This window comes from Cyprinus carpio, chromosome A19 (genome assembly GCF_018340385.1).
Source record: "Cyprinus carpio isolate SPL01 chromosome A19, ASM1834038v1, whole genome shotgun sequence".
In the NCBI taxonomy this organism is placed as follows: domain Eukaryota; kingdom Metazoa; phylum Chordata; class Actinopteri; order Cypriniformes; family Cyprinidae; genus Cyprinus; species Cyprinus carpio.
This window is the reverse complement of record NC_056590.1, coordinates 8,946,505-8,966,058: the sequence shown is the minus strand read 5'-3', so window position 1 is coordinate 8,966,058 and position 19,554 is coordinate 8,946,505. Positions and strand designations below refer to the sequence as shown.

General features: G+C 38.0%; 1 protein-coding gene across 2 annotated transcripts in view; it reads right to left on the bottom strand.

Annotated features, from left to right (window-relative positions):
- LOC122148775 (KH domain-containing, RNA-binding, signal transduction-associated protein 3-like) overlaps nucleotides 1-19,554 on the bottom strand; it is a 130,856-nt gene that overhangs the window by 25,135 nt on the left and 86,167 nt on the right. For both annotated transcript variants that reach the window (XR_006162612.1, XM_042776258.1), the window contains exon 7: nucleotides 515-597. Coding sequence is in view for 1 of the 2 variants with exons in the window: in XM_042776258.1 (XP_042632192.1) it covers nucleotides 515-597 (83 nt within the window). In the remaining variant the exon portion in view is untranslated. The remainder of the gene's footprint in view (nucleotides 1-514; nucleotides 598-19,554) is intronic.

Below are 19,554 nucleotides of genomic sequence, written 5' to 3'. Positions count from 1 at the left end.
AGGCAAGTCTTAATGATTTGAGAAGGCTACATTGATCAAACAAAGGCTCACTGTCTGCCGCCGGCCGCTTGGTCGTTACTTAAAAAAAAACTTAAAATGTATATTTAACGAACAGAAAATGCTCCAAACGTTTTTCTAAATTAACGTAATAAAAAAAATGAAACAAAATATAATCACTTCACTATTACATACAAAACTGAACTATTTTAATATTTTAACAGTAGTATAAGCTGTTTAGGGAGAAGGGGGAAAAAAAGACTCTGGCCGGTAATTCTGATAAGTTGTCGGACACGGGCATAACTATACTCTAATTACTATTTTGAAAATTATAACTCTGTTACTAAAAAAGTAATCAAATTACAGTAAAGCGTTACTAAGTAATGCGTTACTGCCCAACACTGAACTTCACATGCACTCTGAGGGATGCCCTATACACGGACAGTACACTCTGGAGGCTCATCCTCCACAAAACACACACACGCACACACACGCACACACACTCACACACACTTACTTTGGTGCCTGATTGTTGTAGTTGTTGTCATATGAGTCATATCCCTGGTCATCATAGGCTGTTCCATATCCATCATCATATTCCTATGGGAAACAAAAAGTATATTGTAAATATCCACATAACTATTTCATACAATATAAAGCTTAATGCTTAAAAATAATAGAGAATCAGCTGAATTTATGATTCAAAGATTCACTTCTAAATACAATTCAATGTTCCAGAATGAATCCATGTTTTGAACAAATCAGTTGATTGAAAGATTCAATGACTCACTCAAAAAGAGAATTGCTAGTTTTGTTAGTGAATGAACCACTGTTTTGAACAAATCAGTTGATTGAAAGATTAAATGACGGTCACTTGTTTAGTTACTGCATAAATCAGTGTTTTGAATGAATAAGTTGACTGAATGATTCTCACTCTGAAGGACAGTCACTTGTGGTGCAACAATGCAGTTTGTAGAAATATATAAATATTTATTTTCATTGCACAGAAAGAATGTGATGTTATATATAATATCATTCTTTCTGTTCAATGAAAATAAAGATTTTGACTTGTCTGTGTATAGTTTCAGTTCAGACTGGGGAGAGATTTATACTGTGAACATTAGTTTTCCTTGATTTGAAAGGAGTTAAAAGCATGTATAATGCAGCACTGTGGGCCAGAGTCTGAAGTGATGGACAGTCTCCACAGGACATACTGCATTTCATCAGGGTCAAGAGATCTGCTCTAATGATGAACCATTCCGAGTCGTCCTAAACCACACACACTCCCAAACTCTGCTTAGAGGTTAATCTACTCAGCTGACATTAATACTCCATATATCTAGAACAGAAATATCAGAGAGCTGTGCATGAAAACTGAAAAGCAGCTCTTCACTTAAATGAAAGGTTGTGAAAGTGCTTCATTAAGTCAAGGGCTGATATGATTTTGACACTGTAATTAACATTGCATAATAACCCTTTAAGAGTGGATAATGAATCTTCATGGGGGTTAATGTCTAATGTAGCTATTATTGTGACATATCGCAGATTGCTTTATGACAAGCGTGGCTTTTTGTCCTGTTGCCTCACAAAGCCCAGTGATATGTTTATGAAGACTCACATATGAAATGTCAGCAGAGGTCAGAAAAACAAGTTAGAACTTTTTAGAAATATTATTATTATTATTATTATCACCGATGTTGAATATATATATATATATATATATATATATATATATATATATATATATATATATATATATATATATATATATATATATATATTTTTTTTTTTTTTTTTTTTTTTTTTTTTTTTTTTTTGAAACCATAATTATAAATTTTTTTTTTCAGGATTCTTTGATGAATAGAAGGAAAGAACAGGATTTATTTGAATTTTTTTTTGTAACATTATAAATGTTTTTATAGCTACTTTTGATCAATTTAATGCATCCTTTTGAATAAAGTATAAATTTCTTTCAAAAAAAAAAAAGTCTTAATGCTTCTCGGTTACGTATGGTAACCCTCGTTCCATGAAGGAGGGAATGGAGACATCATGTCGGTGACAGACAAATTGGGATATCACTTCGATAGACCAATCTACTTCTAGTGTAAACTAAATGAGCCAATGCACATTGGCATGCAATTATTGCATCCAGCTGTCGCTGATCACAACGTGAGTATAAGAAGGCAACAGGTGCGATGCATACCAGGTTTTCTCTGAGGAGCCGAGCTGGTGACCCAGCTGCTCAGCGGCAGTACAGCAACTGTGGCGACGGGACATGACGTCTCCATTCCCTCCTTCAGGGAATAAACTTTACAAAACGTAACCGAGACGTTGCCTTTCAGTTGGTCACTCTCAACGTCACATCGGTGACTGACGAATTGGGATCCCTACCAAAGCGCCATGGGTGCTGCCCCTTCCAGTCCCCTGTGCGAGCCGCCTGTGCCCCTATTATGTGTAGGCCGGGGCTCGGAACAAGCAGTTCCACTCACCATTGTCAAAACACTACCTCACTGGGTGAGATTGGATAACACTGGAAAAACGTACCTGTTCTGCTTGGAACAGGGATGCTGTGGAAGCCCCATCCTTCCCGAAGGAGTTTTCGGAAGCAAATACACATGTAGCATCCGCGAACGTATTAGGGGTCGCCCAGCCGGCAGCTCTATAAATATCTGTCAGCGAGGCACCACGAGCCAGCACCCAGGAGGATGTAACACTTCTAGTTGAGTGAGCTCTAAGCATGAATAGGCAGGGCACACCCTGTACCTGATAAGCCAGGGTTATGGCATCCACAATCCAGTGGGCCTTCCTCTGCTTAGAGATGGCATTCCCCTTCTGCCGGCCTCCGTAACAGACAAAGAGCTGATCTTAATGCTCGGACAGGACAGAGCAAAGACAGGGCTGGGTCTGCCTCCTCCAGGGGCAGTGCTTGCAGGTTCACCACTTGGTCTTTGAAGGGTGTAGTGGGAACCTTGGGCACGTAGCCGGGCTGGGGCCTCATGATTACCTGGGAGTCAGCTGGCCCAAACTCAGGTCCCCTACCCTCTTGATGGAGGCCAGTGCAAGCAGGAGCAGAGTTTTCAAATGAAAGAAACTTTAGCTCAACTGAATGCAAAGGTTTGAATGGGCCCTGCTGTAGTGATTTCAGCACCAGAGTCAGGTCCCAAGAGGGTATCGAGGGGGGCCGGGAAGGATTTCACCTCCTGGCCCCTCCCTCTAAGGAACCTGATGACGAGGTCATGCTTACCTAGAGACTTCCCATTCACGGGGTCATGGTGCGCAGCAATAGCAGCAACTTGGACTTTAAAGGTGGAGGGAGACAGCTTTCACTCCACCCCTTGCTGCAGAAAGGAAAGCACGACCGCAATTGGGCATCTTCGGGGGTCTTCTCTGAGAGAAGGTTCCACTTCAAGGCGTAAGTGTGTCTCATAGACGGTGCTCTTGCTGAAGTGATGGTGTTCACTACCTCCTGGGGTAGGTCACCTAGAACCTCCGCATCCCATCCAGGGACCAGACATGGAGTTTCCAAAGGTTTGGATGCAGGTGCCAAATGGTGCCCTGTCTCTGAGTCAGTAGATCCTTCCTCAGAGGAATCGGCCAAGGAGGGGCTGTCACGAGGAGCACTAGTTCGGGGAACCAGATCAGAGTGGGCCAATACGGCACCACTAGCAAGACTTGCTCCTCGTCCTCCCGGACTTTGCACAGTGTCTGTGCGAGAAGGCTCACTGGGGGAAATGCATATTTGCGTAGGCCCCGCGGCCAACTGTGTGACATGACGCATCCATGAAGGCCACTTCAGCGTCCTTGACGCCCAGACACGTGAGTCAGCGATCGTGACCATCACCCGGTGCCATGTAACGACCACACCCAGAAACGCATGGGTGAAACGGCATCCTTGTAAGCACGATCCGTCATCTTTATAAAGACGCACACGTGGAGCTTTTTTAGAGGAAACTGCTCTTTAGGAAATGCTCTTTTAGTGCTGAGGCACACAGGGGAGATGGCCGCTTACAACATGACAGGGGGTAGTGCAGCCAGAAGTGCGCAAACCACTCAACACTGTAACGACCGCTGCTGAAGCGCCACCTCGCCAACACAGGAAGCTTCCCAGAGCATGCTGAACTCATAGTTCACAGCAGACACAGTTGAGCAGAACGATACTTTCACTCGGCTCTGAAGCGAAAAGCTGGTATGCATTGCACCTGCTGCCTTCTTATACTCACGCTGTGATCAGCGGAAGCTGGATACAATAATTGCATGCCAATGTGTATTGGCTCGTTTAGTTTACACTCGATGTAGATTGGTCTATCGAAGTGATATCCCAATTGGCTGTCGAAAGTGACCGACTGAAAGGGAATGCCTGTTACTGGTCTTATTGTGAACCATATTTTGCATTTTATTTTAAAGAAAAAATATGTTTGGTTTTGTAAATTTTCATTAAAATAACAATTTAAAATATATAAACATTTGCTCTGCCTCTGAAACCAGTTTTCTTTTCAGATGACGTCATCAAGCCCCTCACCTCCAACCATCTGCGATTTTCATCATCTTGATGCATAAAATGTCACATTACAGAGTACACTTGTGACCCTGGACCACAAAAGCAGTCTTAAGTCACTGGGGTATATTTGTAGCAATAGCCAAAAATACATTGTATGGGTCAAAATTATGGATTTTTCTTTTATGCCAAAAATCATGAGGACATTAAGTAAAGATCATGTTCCATGTACAGTAGATATTTTGTAAACTTCCTACTGTAAATATATCAAAACTTATTATTATTTTTTTTTTTTGCACACTCAGATTCCAGATTTTCAAATAGTTGTCCGATCCTAATAAACTATACATCAATGGAAAGCTTATTTATTCAGCTTTCAGATGACGCATAAATCTCCATTTTGAAAAATTAACCCTTATGACTGGTTTTGTGGTCCAGGGTCAAATTGTTGTCTTCAGGCAAAACTCAACAGACCTACACAGTCAAATGATCTCAAATATTCTCACAGAAGTCAAACATCAAACCTAGTTCTGCTGTTCTTCTACTAATTTAGGATAAACGTCCTCCACAAAAAGAATCTGACCCCTCGAGACTGCTCCAGCAAATCCAGCTCAGTTCCAAATCCATCTGCCCTCAATTCACATTTGTAAAATCCTCCTCAACTATGAAAACAAAGACGGAAAACCCTCTCATCACACACCCCCCAGTCTTAGAGCAGCATTACTGTCCGATCAGAGGCATGCCGCTGCCAAAGCACTCTGTTCACTGTTTCATCTTTAATCCACAAGCAAAGTGACATTTAAACTGAGTTCTATAATGAAGTTTACTTGAAAAAATAAAACTGAGAAACAGACAACGAGAGACTCTTACTGCTGATGGCATTAATTTTGGAAAAAATCTGCATTTATCATGTTAATTTCTTTTTTTTAAGCAGACACTTATAATCTAATGCAGTGTACAGTGCATTTTCATACAACTTACGGTAGCTAAATGTACCTTAAATATTGTATATGTGTATGCAGGGCCATCGCAAGGTGGGTGCGAGGCCCTGTGTGAAGTTGATGTGTGAGGCCCTCTGCAATTTTGTGTGTGTGCGTCTGTTGCTATAGTAACGAACGCAACTTGCAGACGTGCTCACTGACATGTCTGCGCACGAATCACGGTCATGCACACACTCATAAGAATTGTAAGATCTACTGCATAATAATAATAATAATAATAAAGCAATTAAATAAGTAAATAAGTATGCTAAAATAAGTTCCAGGTTTGTAGTTACATATGAAGAGTTTACATGCAAAAGCCTCTTAAGTGCCATGGTTATTTGGTTATTTTCTTTAAATGGTTATTTTCTCAGGCTCCTATGTTTATGTTCAGTTATTTTACTTTAATGGGAAAGAAAAGAAACTATTCATTATCATTAAAGTGAAATTATTGAACCTACACATGGAAGCCTGATAAAAATGCTCATTTTAGAAGAAAATTTCAAATGGCACTTAGAGGCTTTTACATCTGAACTCTTCATATGAAGTAGAAATCAATTTACACTATTTGAAAATAATATTTTATTTTAAAATGTGCACATTCACTCTTATTCGTATGTCTAATAGTTGAAAACGCAAATGTCTCTTGTCATGTTCATTTATGAATCATGATTGCATATTTTCGATTCAAATCGGTGAAAATTCATAAAAAGTTGAGTAGTTTGGATCACTTTTCTAATACAGTACTACTTACATCTTTCTACAAACTCTCATTGCGTTGTGACATTAAGACCCGCCTTCTTTTATTTGATTGGCCTCCTCTGGAGGCACGAGACCCTGTGCGGTCGCACAATTGGCACAGCCCTTGCGACGGTACTGTGTGTATGCATTCCCTGGGAATTAAACCCATGACCCTGTCACTGTGAGCATTATGCACTAACACATTTGTACATCCCTTAAATCCTTTTAAAAGTTTGTTTGTAATGTAAGATAAAAGCCGAAAATTTTACATTTTGGCAAATCATTAGTTAATTCACATGAAGGGAGCCCTTTTACTTTATTATAAAGTTACAATTAACAGAGCCCAAATTTAAATGTAATTACAATTAATTTTTAAATATAATAATCAACATTCAATTAAAAAAAATATATGCAAACATGTAAATTGCACATAATGCAGTTTTTAAATTAACTTCTAAATTATAATTTTTTTTTGTTGTTGGAATAAATTCATTTGCACAGTGGCTGTCATAATTAGTTTCATAACAGATTTATTTAAACATACATTAAATAATTAAGACATTACTAAAAGGTAAAGTAAAAAAATAATGAGTATAGAATATTTCGCGAAGTGTTCTTCTCTAGACTTCATTTCTCTAGGGAACTAACAAACTGGGCACACAGATGACTTGCCTGAGGTAAATGAAATGCTCAGTGACTATTTGTTGACATGCTGTTTTATTGACTTCTTTGTAACGATTACATGAGAAGTTCATTCATGTTTATTTAGCGTTAAAACTAGTAGTAAAGAGGAAGGGATGATCGAACTGACTCACGCTCTGCACTGCAGTTTTAACTGATGGGTATATACAGTGATCTGTCACGCCACCTCATTGAGCATCAAAATTACATTTATTGTTTGAATACAGTTACACCCCTTATATATTTATATATATATATATATATATATATATATATATATATATATATATATATATATATATATATATATATACACACTGTATGTGTGTGTGTGTGTGTGTGTGTGTGTGTGTGTGTGTGTGTAAATTTTCTGAATAGTGTTGCTTGCTGTGGCAAGGCTCTGTGGTTGCTAGGCAGTTGCTAAGGTGTTCTGGGTAATTGCTGGCACTTTTTATGGTGTTCTGGGGGGAGGAGTTGAAGATGCATGTTCGAAATTCATCTTGTGTAATGTCCTGATTTCACCACCCTTCTACATCCACCAATAATTGAATGTCTGTCAATAAAATAAAATAAAATAAAATAAAGACTCCTGCCCACAAAATCAAATTAGGTCAAAACGGAAACTGTGAAATGGATGTGAAGAAAAGATACAAGAACTGATCCCCCTGGAAACCCTGGAGCTCCACAATGCTTCAAAGGGTTTTCAGCACCTCTCCAGTAGGTCACCCCTGCTGGACTGGAGTCTAGAGATCTCTATGCTGGTTACAGCTCAAATATTCAATGAGAAGCCAAACAGTTGAATTTCCTTCCATATCCAAAAGGAATTAAGTTAAAATCAAAGCAAATAAAGGCTTGCAGCAATTGAACCTTTAAATAAAAACATTCACCGGTGAGCAACTCATCTTCCTTCCAAGCTGAAACAGGACTAGACTCACTCAGCTATTTATAACCAAAGATATTTCCATTGTGCCGTCTCGGCTGACAGTGATCTCTATCTGCAGCACTATGAATATATCATAAGGTAAAAACCTCTGGTATTCTGAAGAACACTGTTACCTTCACAGATTAGTTATGAACGCTTTATGCACTGATCAAATAAATTAGTCTGGTTGAAAGTGAAAACAAAACCAGGTCGTGTGTGTGAGAGAAAATGAGACTTTCTTGAAGAAGGAAAACTCATTTCCAGGTTGCTGCAAAGCAGTTGAAAGCTGCTGACAGCCGCTGTGCCATTTTGATCAGCTCAGGTTTGATCAAGTCTGTCGACGTTTGCCCAAGACGCTGAAATTAGACACGTACATCACATGCCAAGCAGGGAGAAAATGAAATCTCTGTTCGCACGGCATGTCAAATCTTTTCAAATTTGGTTGTACTTACAATGTCTCAGAGAAAAGAGATCTGTGCTCTTGCAGTCGCATTGAGCGCCGCGGTCTCTGGGATGAGAGACTGTTGGTGGTTTGTTTGGTAAACTTCTCGCTAAGCTGAAGCTTCATTTGACGATGCTCACATCTCTGTTACAGATGATCAAACGAAGCGGAGACTCTTTCAGGTTTGGGGTTCATTAGACAAGGAGAAAACTCCCTACAATGTCATGCACAGTGAAGAACAGCCGATTTGTCTTTTGTTACATTTTAAAGAAGCATAAAAGCAACATCAGTTCAACCAGTAAACTCACTATCAATTCTAGTTAAAATGCTAAACAAAATGAAAAAAAAAAAAAAAAAAAAAAAAAAAAATAAAATAAATGTAAGATTATAAGATTAAAGTCATAATATTTTGAGAATAAAATCAAAATTATGAGAATAAAGACATATGTGATTAAAGTCATAATATTTTGATAATAAAGTCATTATATTTTGAGGATAAAATCATGGAAAGCAGTATATTGTATGAATATGTTAATTCATGTGAAAATTCCAGCACCTACTCCACAAAAAAATAATCTGTGGCATCCAACCTTTCATTCTTCACATGTAGTCTTATTTCATTAAAAACAGCAATAAAATGTTCTAAAGGCTGACGTGATCAATACATCACATTATCAGATTATTCATTTATCAAAACATGTTATTCAATAATTACTTAATTAATATTCATGAGTTTCTCTGTGACATCACAACCACCACATATGTCTGCCCAAACAATGTTTCCCCACAAGAAATGAAGCTCCTGAGTTGGTTCATATCATTTTTCCACATTGTTACATCAGCAGAAGAGGTTTCAAAGGTTTCTGTAACAGCAGCGCGTGACCTGTTTTCAATCTCACCTGTGCGCTCTAATTCAGAGTATGCGTTTGATATTGCGGCTGCGATGAGTGGCCTGTGAGAGTCCGGATCTTTGTTGGCGCTGCCAGCTGGGGTCTCAGCGGTAAGTCTATCAGAGCGCTGTTGGCCAGAGCTCAGGTAAGCAGTGTGCTGGAGAGAGCTCTATTAGAGCCCAGTAAAGCCATGTAATCACATTACATTTGCCTCCTCTATCCCAGTGCCAGAAACACAAGGCCACATTGGAGACACAGAGAGACCCAGACAAACTCAATCATGTTTAGCATAACCCTCTTGCACACACACACCAGAAAAATATTTTTCATCTATGCAGAACATATCCATATTATCTCTCTGTATATAAAATATTATTTATATATTATATATATTTATACATTTCCTGTGTTCTGTGTCCCGTCTCGTTTCAGTTTACAGTGTTGATTTCTAATCGGTTTAAAGACAGGTTGTTAGCAGATGAGACCTGGCCTTAGATTCAATTCAGTTCAAGTTTATTTGTATAGCACTTTTCATTATACAAATCGTTGCAAAGCAACTTTATAAAAAATTATGTTTCTACAATATATTTAGTAGTAGCTTATTAGTGGTGACTGTCAAGTTAATGTACATATGGCAGAAATGTATGGAAAAATCAATTAAAGACTTAACCAAACAGACGATGAACACTATTAACATCAATTATTATAGGTTGCAATCGAACTTCTGTATGGTAGTCCTTAGATGCTCACACACACACACACACACACCCACACACACACATTTTAACAAGTCATCTAAATGGGCACATGCTATAGACTTCAACTGCTTAAAATGAAGCAAAACTGACAAAATAATATCTAGGGTTTTGAGTGTTTTTTGTAACACAAACATACAACATCACCTGAAGAACTTCTGACACACACACGTGGCTTGTCTGACTGACTACATCCCACTTGCTTATTTCTGCTCCAGTCGCTGGGTTCTCTAGAAAGACTTCTTATTTTTGCAGCTCAAAATGAGAGCTTCAGGACTGCCAAGATGCTCCTAGAGGCTTTATTCTCTCAGAATACTGAACACCTAACAAATATGAACATGCAATTTACAGCACTACAACACTGGGATATTTCTTGCCTTGTTGCCATTTTTATCCATATATTTGACAGAGACAAGACAGAAAATCATTGAGAGAAGAGAGTGGATCAGGAAAGTGCTATGAGCTGGATTTAAAAGAACAACTCATATGTGAGCAAATTAATATTAATAAAATTTATTGCCTGAGTGTTTTATAAAAAAAAAAAATCTACCATTTAAATAAATTGTCTCTTTATTTTATCAAATTTCTGCCATATTATCCTTTATTAAAATAAAGAAAATCATAAATATAAATATATATACTATATACCACTTATAGGGTTTATCGTGGAGTTTAAATATATAGATATATAAATATATAGATATATATTTCTAATAATCAAATAATTATACTACAATTAGAAACTACAATTATAAGATTATAAAATACAATATTAAATAGAAAAACTTTATATATATGTACTGTAAATTATAATGTTTTTTATAAACCTTTATTTTTATACATATGCTGAAACCTACCAATTAAACTACGAAATAGGGCATTTTTGTACCAACAGCAACACTAATGAACTCAAAGATTGATGAGTGCACTTCACTCCATCCATTTCACTTTTAAAACTGCACATAAAACCCAAACTACTCAGGTGGTCCAGAGCAGCTCATGAAGTAGACAGATGCCCAAGACTTCAGGAACATTCTGCTCTGCTGGACTAATAAACTTGCGATGGTCACACAGAACTAAACAACATCACACTAGTGTCACTGCAATTAACATGTGGCTTCTGCCATGGAGATCAAACTGAGAGAGGATGGAAGTCATAAACACTGAGCTATCATGGGGCTCTGGCCAAATTTGCATAAACAGAACTGATTTATGGGTATTGGGGTAGTCAGACTGAAACGAGGAGGCGGAAATGCGCACAGCATTAGCCTATTCATTTAATGGAATTTCATGCTCTGTCTCTCGCTTGTTATATGATAAGAAATGTTTCTCTCATTAGATATAATAGTGAGTATGAACATAGGCATTTCAGAGGCAGGGACTAGAGGTTAGTGCACATGTTCCAATCACATCAAATTATGCAATATGTCGATCAAATTGTGCAATATGTCATTGCAAATGCACAAATAAATGTGAGCTGTTTGCACGTCTCAAAAGTATAGAAAAATGCATTATGGCATTTGTATAATTTCAAAGCAAACGTTTCGGTATTGTTTTTGCACATTCAATTACAGATACAAAATAACCTGTGTGTATCTGTGACTATATTGTGAGCTCACAAAATACATTCTGCATGTGTTTGTATAATTTAATGTGTCCATTTCAGGGAGGTTTTCAAATATATTCTAAAATTTGGTATAATTCCCGACGCCGAGGTTCAACTAAAAGGACGCACAATCCACCGGCAGGACAGAAACAAAGACTCGGGTAAGAGCAGAGGAGGGGGACTTTGCATCTGTGTGCACAATGATTAGTGTAACAACAGCAATATCATAGACACGTACTGCTCGCCTGACTTAGATGCGCTGTCTGTTATATGTAGACCATTCTATTTACAGAGAGAGCTAACTGTAGCAATAGTGACTGCGGTGTACATTCCACCAGACGCTAACGCTAGCGCAGCTCTCACTCAGTAACACAGCACTATAAACACCAACGGAACCATCCAGATGGAGCGCACATCATAGCACATGATTTTAATCAGATGGGTCTGAAAACAGTTCTACCTAAATTCACCCAATATATTAAGTGTGCGACCAGAGGGGAAAAATACACTGGATCATGTGTATTCCAACATTAAGAATGCCTACAGGGCTGCACCCCTCCCCCACCTGGGACAGTCAGATTACTGTTCACTGCTTCTTCTCTCAGCATACACCCCACTGAGGAGCAAAACAAAACCGGTCACAAAGATCATAAAAACTTGGCCTGAGGAATCTCTCTCTTTTTGGTTCGCCTTTTGCAAATTATTTGAACATCAGGACCTGAAACAATACACAGAATCTGTTTTGTTCTACATTAAAAACTGCATGGAAAATGTCACTGTCAACAAAAACACTGTTTCCCAACCAGAAACCCTGGATGACATGTGAAGTGCAGAATGTGACTCCACCTTCAGATCTGGCAACAAAGCTTTGTATAGCACTGCTAGATCCAACTTAAAGAGAGGCATCAAACTCGCAAAAAGAAGATTATAAAAAGAAAATTGAGGACCACCTCACAGACAAAAATCCAAGAAGAGTGTGGCAGGGTATTCAGAGCATTACCAATTACAAGAACAATAACTACAGCACTGTTAACACTGAAGCGTCACTGGCTGAGGAGCTTAACCATTTCTTCGCCTGCTTTGAGGTTAAGCAGCCTACAACAACTTCAGCACCTTCACCAACCTCTGGCACCTGCCATCTCATCCTACAGGAATATGAGGTGAGACGAGTACTCAATACTGTAAACACAAGAAAGGCTGCTGGTCCCGATGGAGTATCTGGCAAAGTATTCAAAGCCCGTGCCAACCAGCTTGCTGGAGTCTTTACAAAGATCTTCAACCTTTCACTGACATTAGCAATCATACCACCCTGCTTAAAATCAGTCACCATCCTCCCTGTTCCTAAAAAAACTGTCACCAGCAGCTTAAATCAACCTGGTCTCATAAAAATAAGTACCTCTGTGCACTTTTATGCAACAAGTTTTTACGTACCTTACTGCACGTTTCACCGCAGTTTCAAAGAGAAATGTTCACTGAGTGGCGCTAACACTGGTTCAATTCGTGAACCCTCGCACATTTTTATTACGTTGATATATGTACCTATATGTTGCTTCTGGTACGTGTTGCAGCATTTCAGAATTCAAATATCCGGGAACTGTCGCTAAAAGTTAACACTCTATCATGTTGGAAATATGCCCTACACCAAACCCAACCCTAAATCTACCCGATAGTGTTAACAAATGCAAAACTGATTTTGATGCAAACTTGCTATTTCAACCTCCTTATATGCAGATTTGAACTGTTTAGTCAAACTGTGGTTGCACGGGGTTCTAACTGGAGCTCCTCGCCTCTTAAGTACGTCTCCATACTCCAAACAAACCTACCGCCGGTGAAAACCCATAGATATGAAGCTGGATGTGTGTGATGCTAACATTCAAAAGCATCAGTTTTCAAATCATAACATGATATTCTTCAAGTAATTGTGTGAAATTATGCTTTATTAATCGAAAGCAGTGATATGTTCTTGTCGGTACATATTTTGTTTTTCGCGTCTCGCTAAAAAGTGCACACAGGTACATTTATGCCATGAGACCAGGTAGGCTTAAATGATTGCAGACCGGTTGCACTAACACCAGTAATCATGAAGTGCTTTAAGAGACTGGTCTCACAACACATCAAAACTAGCCTTCCCCCATCTTTGATCCACACCAGTTTGCTTACAGAGCAAACAGATCTACAGATGATGTCATCATCATCATAGCCCTTCACACTGCACTTAACCACTTTGAACGGCAGGGAACCTATGTAGGAATGCTCTTAATAGAATACAGTTTAGCATTCAATACAATTACCCCAGACGTTCTGACCAGCAAATTATCTGAACCGGGCCTCTCCCCCTCCATCTGCACATGGATAAAGGACATCCTCACAAACTGTTAAGCTCGGCCCCCACCTCTCCTCCACCATCACGCTTAGCACCGGCTCTCCACAAGGCTGTGTACTGAGCCCTCTACTCTTCTCCTTGTACACATATGACTGTACTCCCACTCATGCCATCAACACTATCATCAAATTTGCAGATGATACCACAGTGATTGGACTCATCTAAGGAGATGTTGAATCAGCCTACAGAGATGAAGTCCAGAAACTAGAGGAGTGGTGCTCTGTAAACAACTTGTCCCTAAACACTTCTAAGACAAAAGAGCTCATTCTGGACCTCAAGAGGCACCATACTGAACCAGCCCCACTCTACATCAATGGGGACTGTGTTGAAAGGGTCCACACCTTCAAATTCCTGGGAGTACACGTATCCAACGACATGTCTTGGTCTGCTATAACACCTCAGCAACAATCAAAAAGGCACAGCAATGGGTGCACTTCCTCAGAGTGCTCAGGAAGAACAACCTAGTGTGTAAGCTGCTGGTGTCCTTTTACCGCTCTACCATAGAGAGTGTGTTAGTGTACTGCATTTCAGTGTGGTACTCCAGTTGCACTGCAGCAGACATGTAAGCCCTCCAAAGAATATTCAACACAGCCCAAAAAATCACTGGCTTCTCACTACCCCCCCTGGAAAGCATTGCTTTCTCCCATTATCTCTCAAGGGCCAAAAACATCATCAAGGACACATCCCATCCAGTCACTTGTTGTATTTATTTGCAAAATTGAACTGTACAGTCTTATAGTCTTATTTATTGTCTGTGGTTATATGTTTGTTTTTTTCTAAGACCAGTCAGGAGCAGTGCTCCTAATTACGTTGTATGCAGAAAAATACAATGTCAATAAAGCCGTTCAATTAAAAATTCAGTTCAATAGTTTTATATCTTATAGTTTTTCCAAAATTATTCAGATCTATCCACAAACGTTTCTAATCAGAATTTTTCAAAATAATTCTACTTATTGAAAAGCATAAGCATAACAGCATTACTGATACAGCCATGCATAGTGCAAATACACCTTCTTAGATATTATATATTCTTTCCCAAATCATTTAGATCAGTCCGCAAACATTTTTAATCAGATTTGTTTTAATACTTAATAATTCTGATTATTAACAATTATTATGACAAAATATTGATACAGCCATGCAATGTGCATACATGTTGTTATATATTTTATAATATATATTATTTCCCAAATAATTCTGATCGATTCACATTTATAAACAGACTTTTTATCCTTAATCATTTTGCTTATTGAAAAGCATATGCATGACAATATTATTGATACAGCCATGCAGTGTGCATATACTATATATATGATAAATATTCTTTTCCAAATAATTATGATCGATCCACAAACATTTATAATCAGATTTTTTTAATTATTAACAACTATAGTCTTAACAATTCTAATAAAAAGCATATGCATGACAAAACATTATTGCTACAGCTATGCATTGTGTATATATTTTTTGTATATTATACATTATATAATAAATATTATTTTCCAAATTATTATGATCAATCCAGATTTATAATCAGATTTTTTTTCAATCAAATACAATTCTGCTTAATAAAAAGCATATGCATGACAAAACATTACTGATACAGCTATGAAATGTGCATATTCTTACACATTAATATACGTACTGTAAATTTATTAGTATTTCGAGTCTTTCTACTTCAAAATTTCATGTTTCATTAAATGCGTTACTTTCCAATTCTTTGTAATTACTAGTAAAATTTGCAAGCAATTGTTTCTATTCTTGCACTAACTCTAATCCCCCCCCCCCCTTTTTGCAGTATATTACACTTTCAACAAAAAGTGTCAAACACTTCCTAAAACAGAGACATTTAAAGCTGAAGACCCGAGTTCAGAAATATGTTTTGAAGTGTCGGCACTTACTCAGTAACAACTCTCACACGGGTCGGCATGTCGCTAAAGTACTTCAACGTGATAAAAAGCGGTGTGGACAGAATGAAACACCTCAGTGGAAGAGCCTTAAGGCAAACCATATGTCTCGCTGCACAGCCCTATTGAGAACCCAAACCCGTGATTTGAGAAGGTTTGAGAAACATCACACTGGACGCGCCATTCGTAACACAACACTGGTGACAATTGACGTAATTTCAGCACTCGACCAAAGGAGAGATACAGCATCTGCAACTGGCTCGGTAATTATGAGGCTAAACCGAAGTGACAAGCGGTTTTGTTTGTGGAAACAGAGGTTCTGAGATACAGACTGGGATAATACATGCCGTAATGCTATTATTGCAACCCTCTGCAGAGAGTGAGTCAGGTATCAGAGCAGCCCTCGAGAGAGACAAATGACCGATGCAATTACTTCATATTAATGACTTACACTAGAGCAAGCGGATCCACCCTCTATGCCCCCAAACATGCTTGAAATCAGGTTCGGTACCTTTAAAATGTATTTTGGCTTATTGATTTGTGCTAATCTGATCAAGATGTTTTCTAATCACATAAGACACGTGTTCACTCTGACCTCAGTTGATTCTCTGAGATGAAGTTATGTGGCCACGTTTAGGTCAAATATATTAATCATGTAGTGGTTTGATATCTTTTCTGGCCTGAGTGTTTGGGAAAGCAAATGTGATTAGTTGATTCTTATAAATCCAGACACTGAGAGCGGATGTGACTGGTAGAGCTCTGTAAATCTGAATGGTGAGAGTGGATATGATTGAATGATGAAATCGGACACCACATGGGTCTGAGGGTCGGGCCCGGGGTGGAGATGAAAACACAAACTGCAATATAAGATAAAGTATATTGGGACCCAAATGTCTAACTCAATAATCAATATAAAAAATAAAAAATAAAAAAAAGTGTAATCTTGTGAAATATTATTACGATTTCAAATAAATGTTTTCTATTTTTTCTATGACGCAAAGATGAATTTTCATTTTTCAGCATTTTGAATTTTCAGCATCATTACTCCAGTCTTCATTGTCACATGAACCATTCTAATTTGCTGATTTACTGCTCAAAAAATATTTATTATAATTATCAATGTAGAAAACAGTTGTGCTGCTTAATATTTTTGTAGAAACCGTAATACATTTTCTCAGGATTCTTTGATGAAAGTTCAAAAGAACAGGATTTATTTGAAATAGAAATCTTTTAAAACATTATAAATGTTTTACTGTCACTTTTGATCAATTTATTGCATCCTTACAAAATAAAAGCATTAATTTCTTAAAAAAGTGGTAGTCTATATTTAAAATGTTAATACTGAATAATTATATAAAATTAATATGTGTTTTCACAAATGATTAAGTTGCACAAATAGGCACTAATGGGAATATATATGTAATAGTGAACTGTTAACGAATAAATACAAATTAATATGAAGTGGCATTCGATAATAAAAGCAGACAAAAATTGCTCATAATGTCAATATTCAAGTTGTCCAACCCTGATAAATGCATGTCAAATCCTTCCTAGACTATCCTTAAAGACTCAAGACTGTCCTATAGCACCCAACCCAACAATCCGGGTGCTAAAGTCTGAAGCTGTCACAACAGATCCACAAAAACCAGTGACAACACCCTGAGCAGCATGTGATCAACACAACCAAAGCTTACATTAAAAACATGAAGGCTTCTCAATAAAAGATCAACAGAGATTTTCTGAAAGGGATAGTTCAACCAAAAACTGAAAATGCTGTCATTATTTACTCACCCTGATGTTGCTCCAAACCCCATGTTGCTAGTTTTTCCATGGAACACAATAGAAGTCTTTGCATGTATATTTTACATAAAATGACAGTTCATCATAAACACATCTATCAAACACTTAAAAGGACAAACGTGTATCATAAAAATAATCCATATGTATGAACTGTTCAATGAACAGTTCTTAAAAGAACCATTTTTTTTCTTAATGTAAAGAAGATTTTATATAATCTAAAGAACCTTTTGTGCATCAGAATGTTAAAGGGGTCATATAATGCTGCTAAAAAGAACATTATTTTGTGTATTTGGTGTAATAAAATGTTTTTATGCGGTTTAAGGTTTAAAAAAAACACATTATTTTCCACATACTGCACATTATTTTTTTCTCCTCTATGCCCCGCCTTCTGAAACGCGTCGATTTTTACAAAGCTCATCTCTCTGAAAAGTGAGGTGTGCTGTGATTTGCCAGCTATCCAGCGTGATGTGATTGGCCGAATGCCTCTAGCGTGTGACGGAAATGTTGTGCCTCTTAACATATTGTGATGCCTTGTCCGGCCAGAGCGACAAGACATAAACATAAAACCCATTATAAACGTGATATAAATATGATTTCTAGTCGTGTTTTATTTTGGAAGGCAAAAACAAAGCAGTTTCTCTTTCACAGTGAAACACACAGCGTCTGTACGACATGACGGTGGCAGCAACAACAATACTACAACGAGAATAAAAGGTACGCCTTCCTTCTTTGCGTGAACATCTGGGCGGCGTTATGCAAATCTTCCCACATATTGACTTAGATATGTGGGGGCGTGTTAGAACGAGCCGTTTCAGGGGGGAGTGGATGAGTCTCAACTTTTATAAAGAATATCTCTTTGGATTTGAGACTTTAGTCTTTGCAACTTCACAGACCTTATTTATTCATCAAGAGCTTGTAACACTCCAAAGAGAAAGGAAAATTTGAAATAGCATCATATGACCCCTTTAAAGGTTCTTTATGGAACCAACAAGGCCAACAAAGAACCTTTACTTTTTAAAGTGCACATATGTTAAAGGTTCTTCATGGCACCATCATAACAAATTAAGAACCCATTTTTAAGACATAAGAGTGAGTAAATAACGACAGCATTTTCATTTATCCATTTTCACTATTCCTCTACAACCATCTCTTTAATTTCCCATGACTTGTCGGAACTCTCTGACTCTTAGGACAGTCAGAAGGTCTTTCTGTTGATGAGGAACATCTTCAGATTTATCATCCCACAGATGTTCAAATCATTCCCGGTGTTTCAGGCTCCTGCACAGACGGGTGTTTCCAGGCCGTGGAAACGATAGGGAACAGCTGGCGACTGAGTTGTTTCCTCTGACCCCAGCGCATTCGAATGGCGCCCCCTAAATAAACCTGTCAGATGTGGTTAGATATGGGCACTGTGGGGCAGTGTGCCAACTCCACCCACCTCTCCGGGCCTGCCATCTGTTAAACATGCCACAAGCGAGCCAAAAGACCTCAGAGACGCACAACATCGAGAGGGCTTGGCGAACATTCAAATAAGCCCGATGTATTTGAAGTAGTTGCTTTGCAACTCTGTCTGATAAATTAAAACTCAAAGCAAAGGAAATCTATAACAGTGTTAGAAGCAGGCAAGCAAATAAGATCATTTTTCCACATAATCGCAAACAAAAACAAGTAAATCAAGCAGCTCAAATGATTTAGGATGTCTCCGATAGATGGCCGTACCATGTACTGTTCCATAACAACTGACAAATGAGATCAGCATCAGAAAACATTAATTTCTGCGAGAGCCTTCACAACCTATTGAGTTTATATAACTTATCGATATGAGAAATGTCAACAATAAAACACTGGCTATTCTAGATATATATCATAGATCACTCTTTCTGTCTAAACAGGTACTGAAATGGCTGTAAACGCTCAAACAGAATGTCTTGCTTATTCAATACAAATTTTGTTGC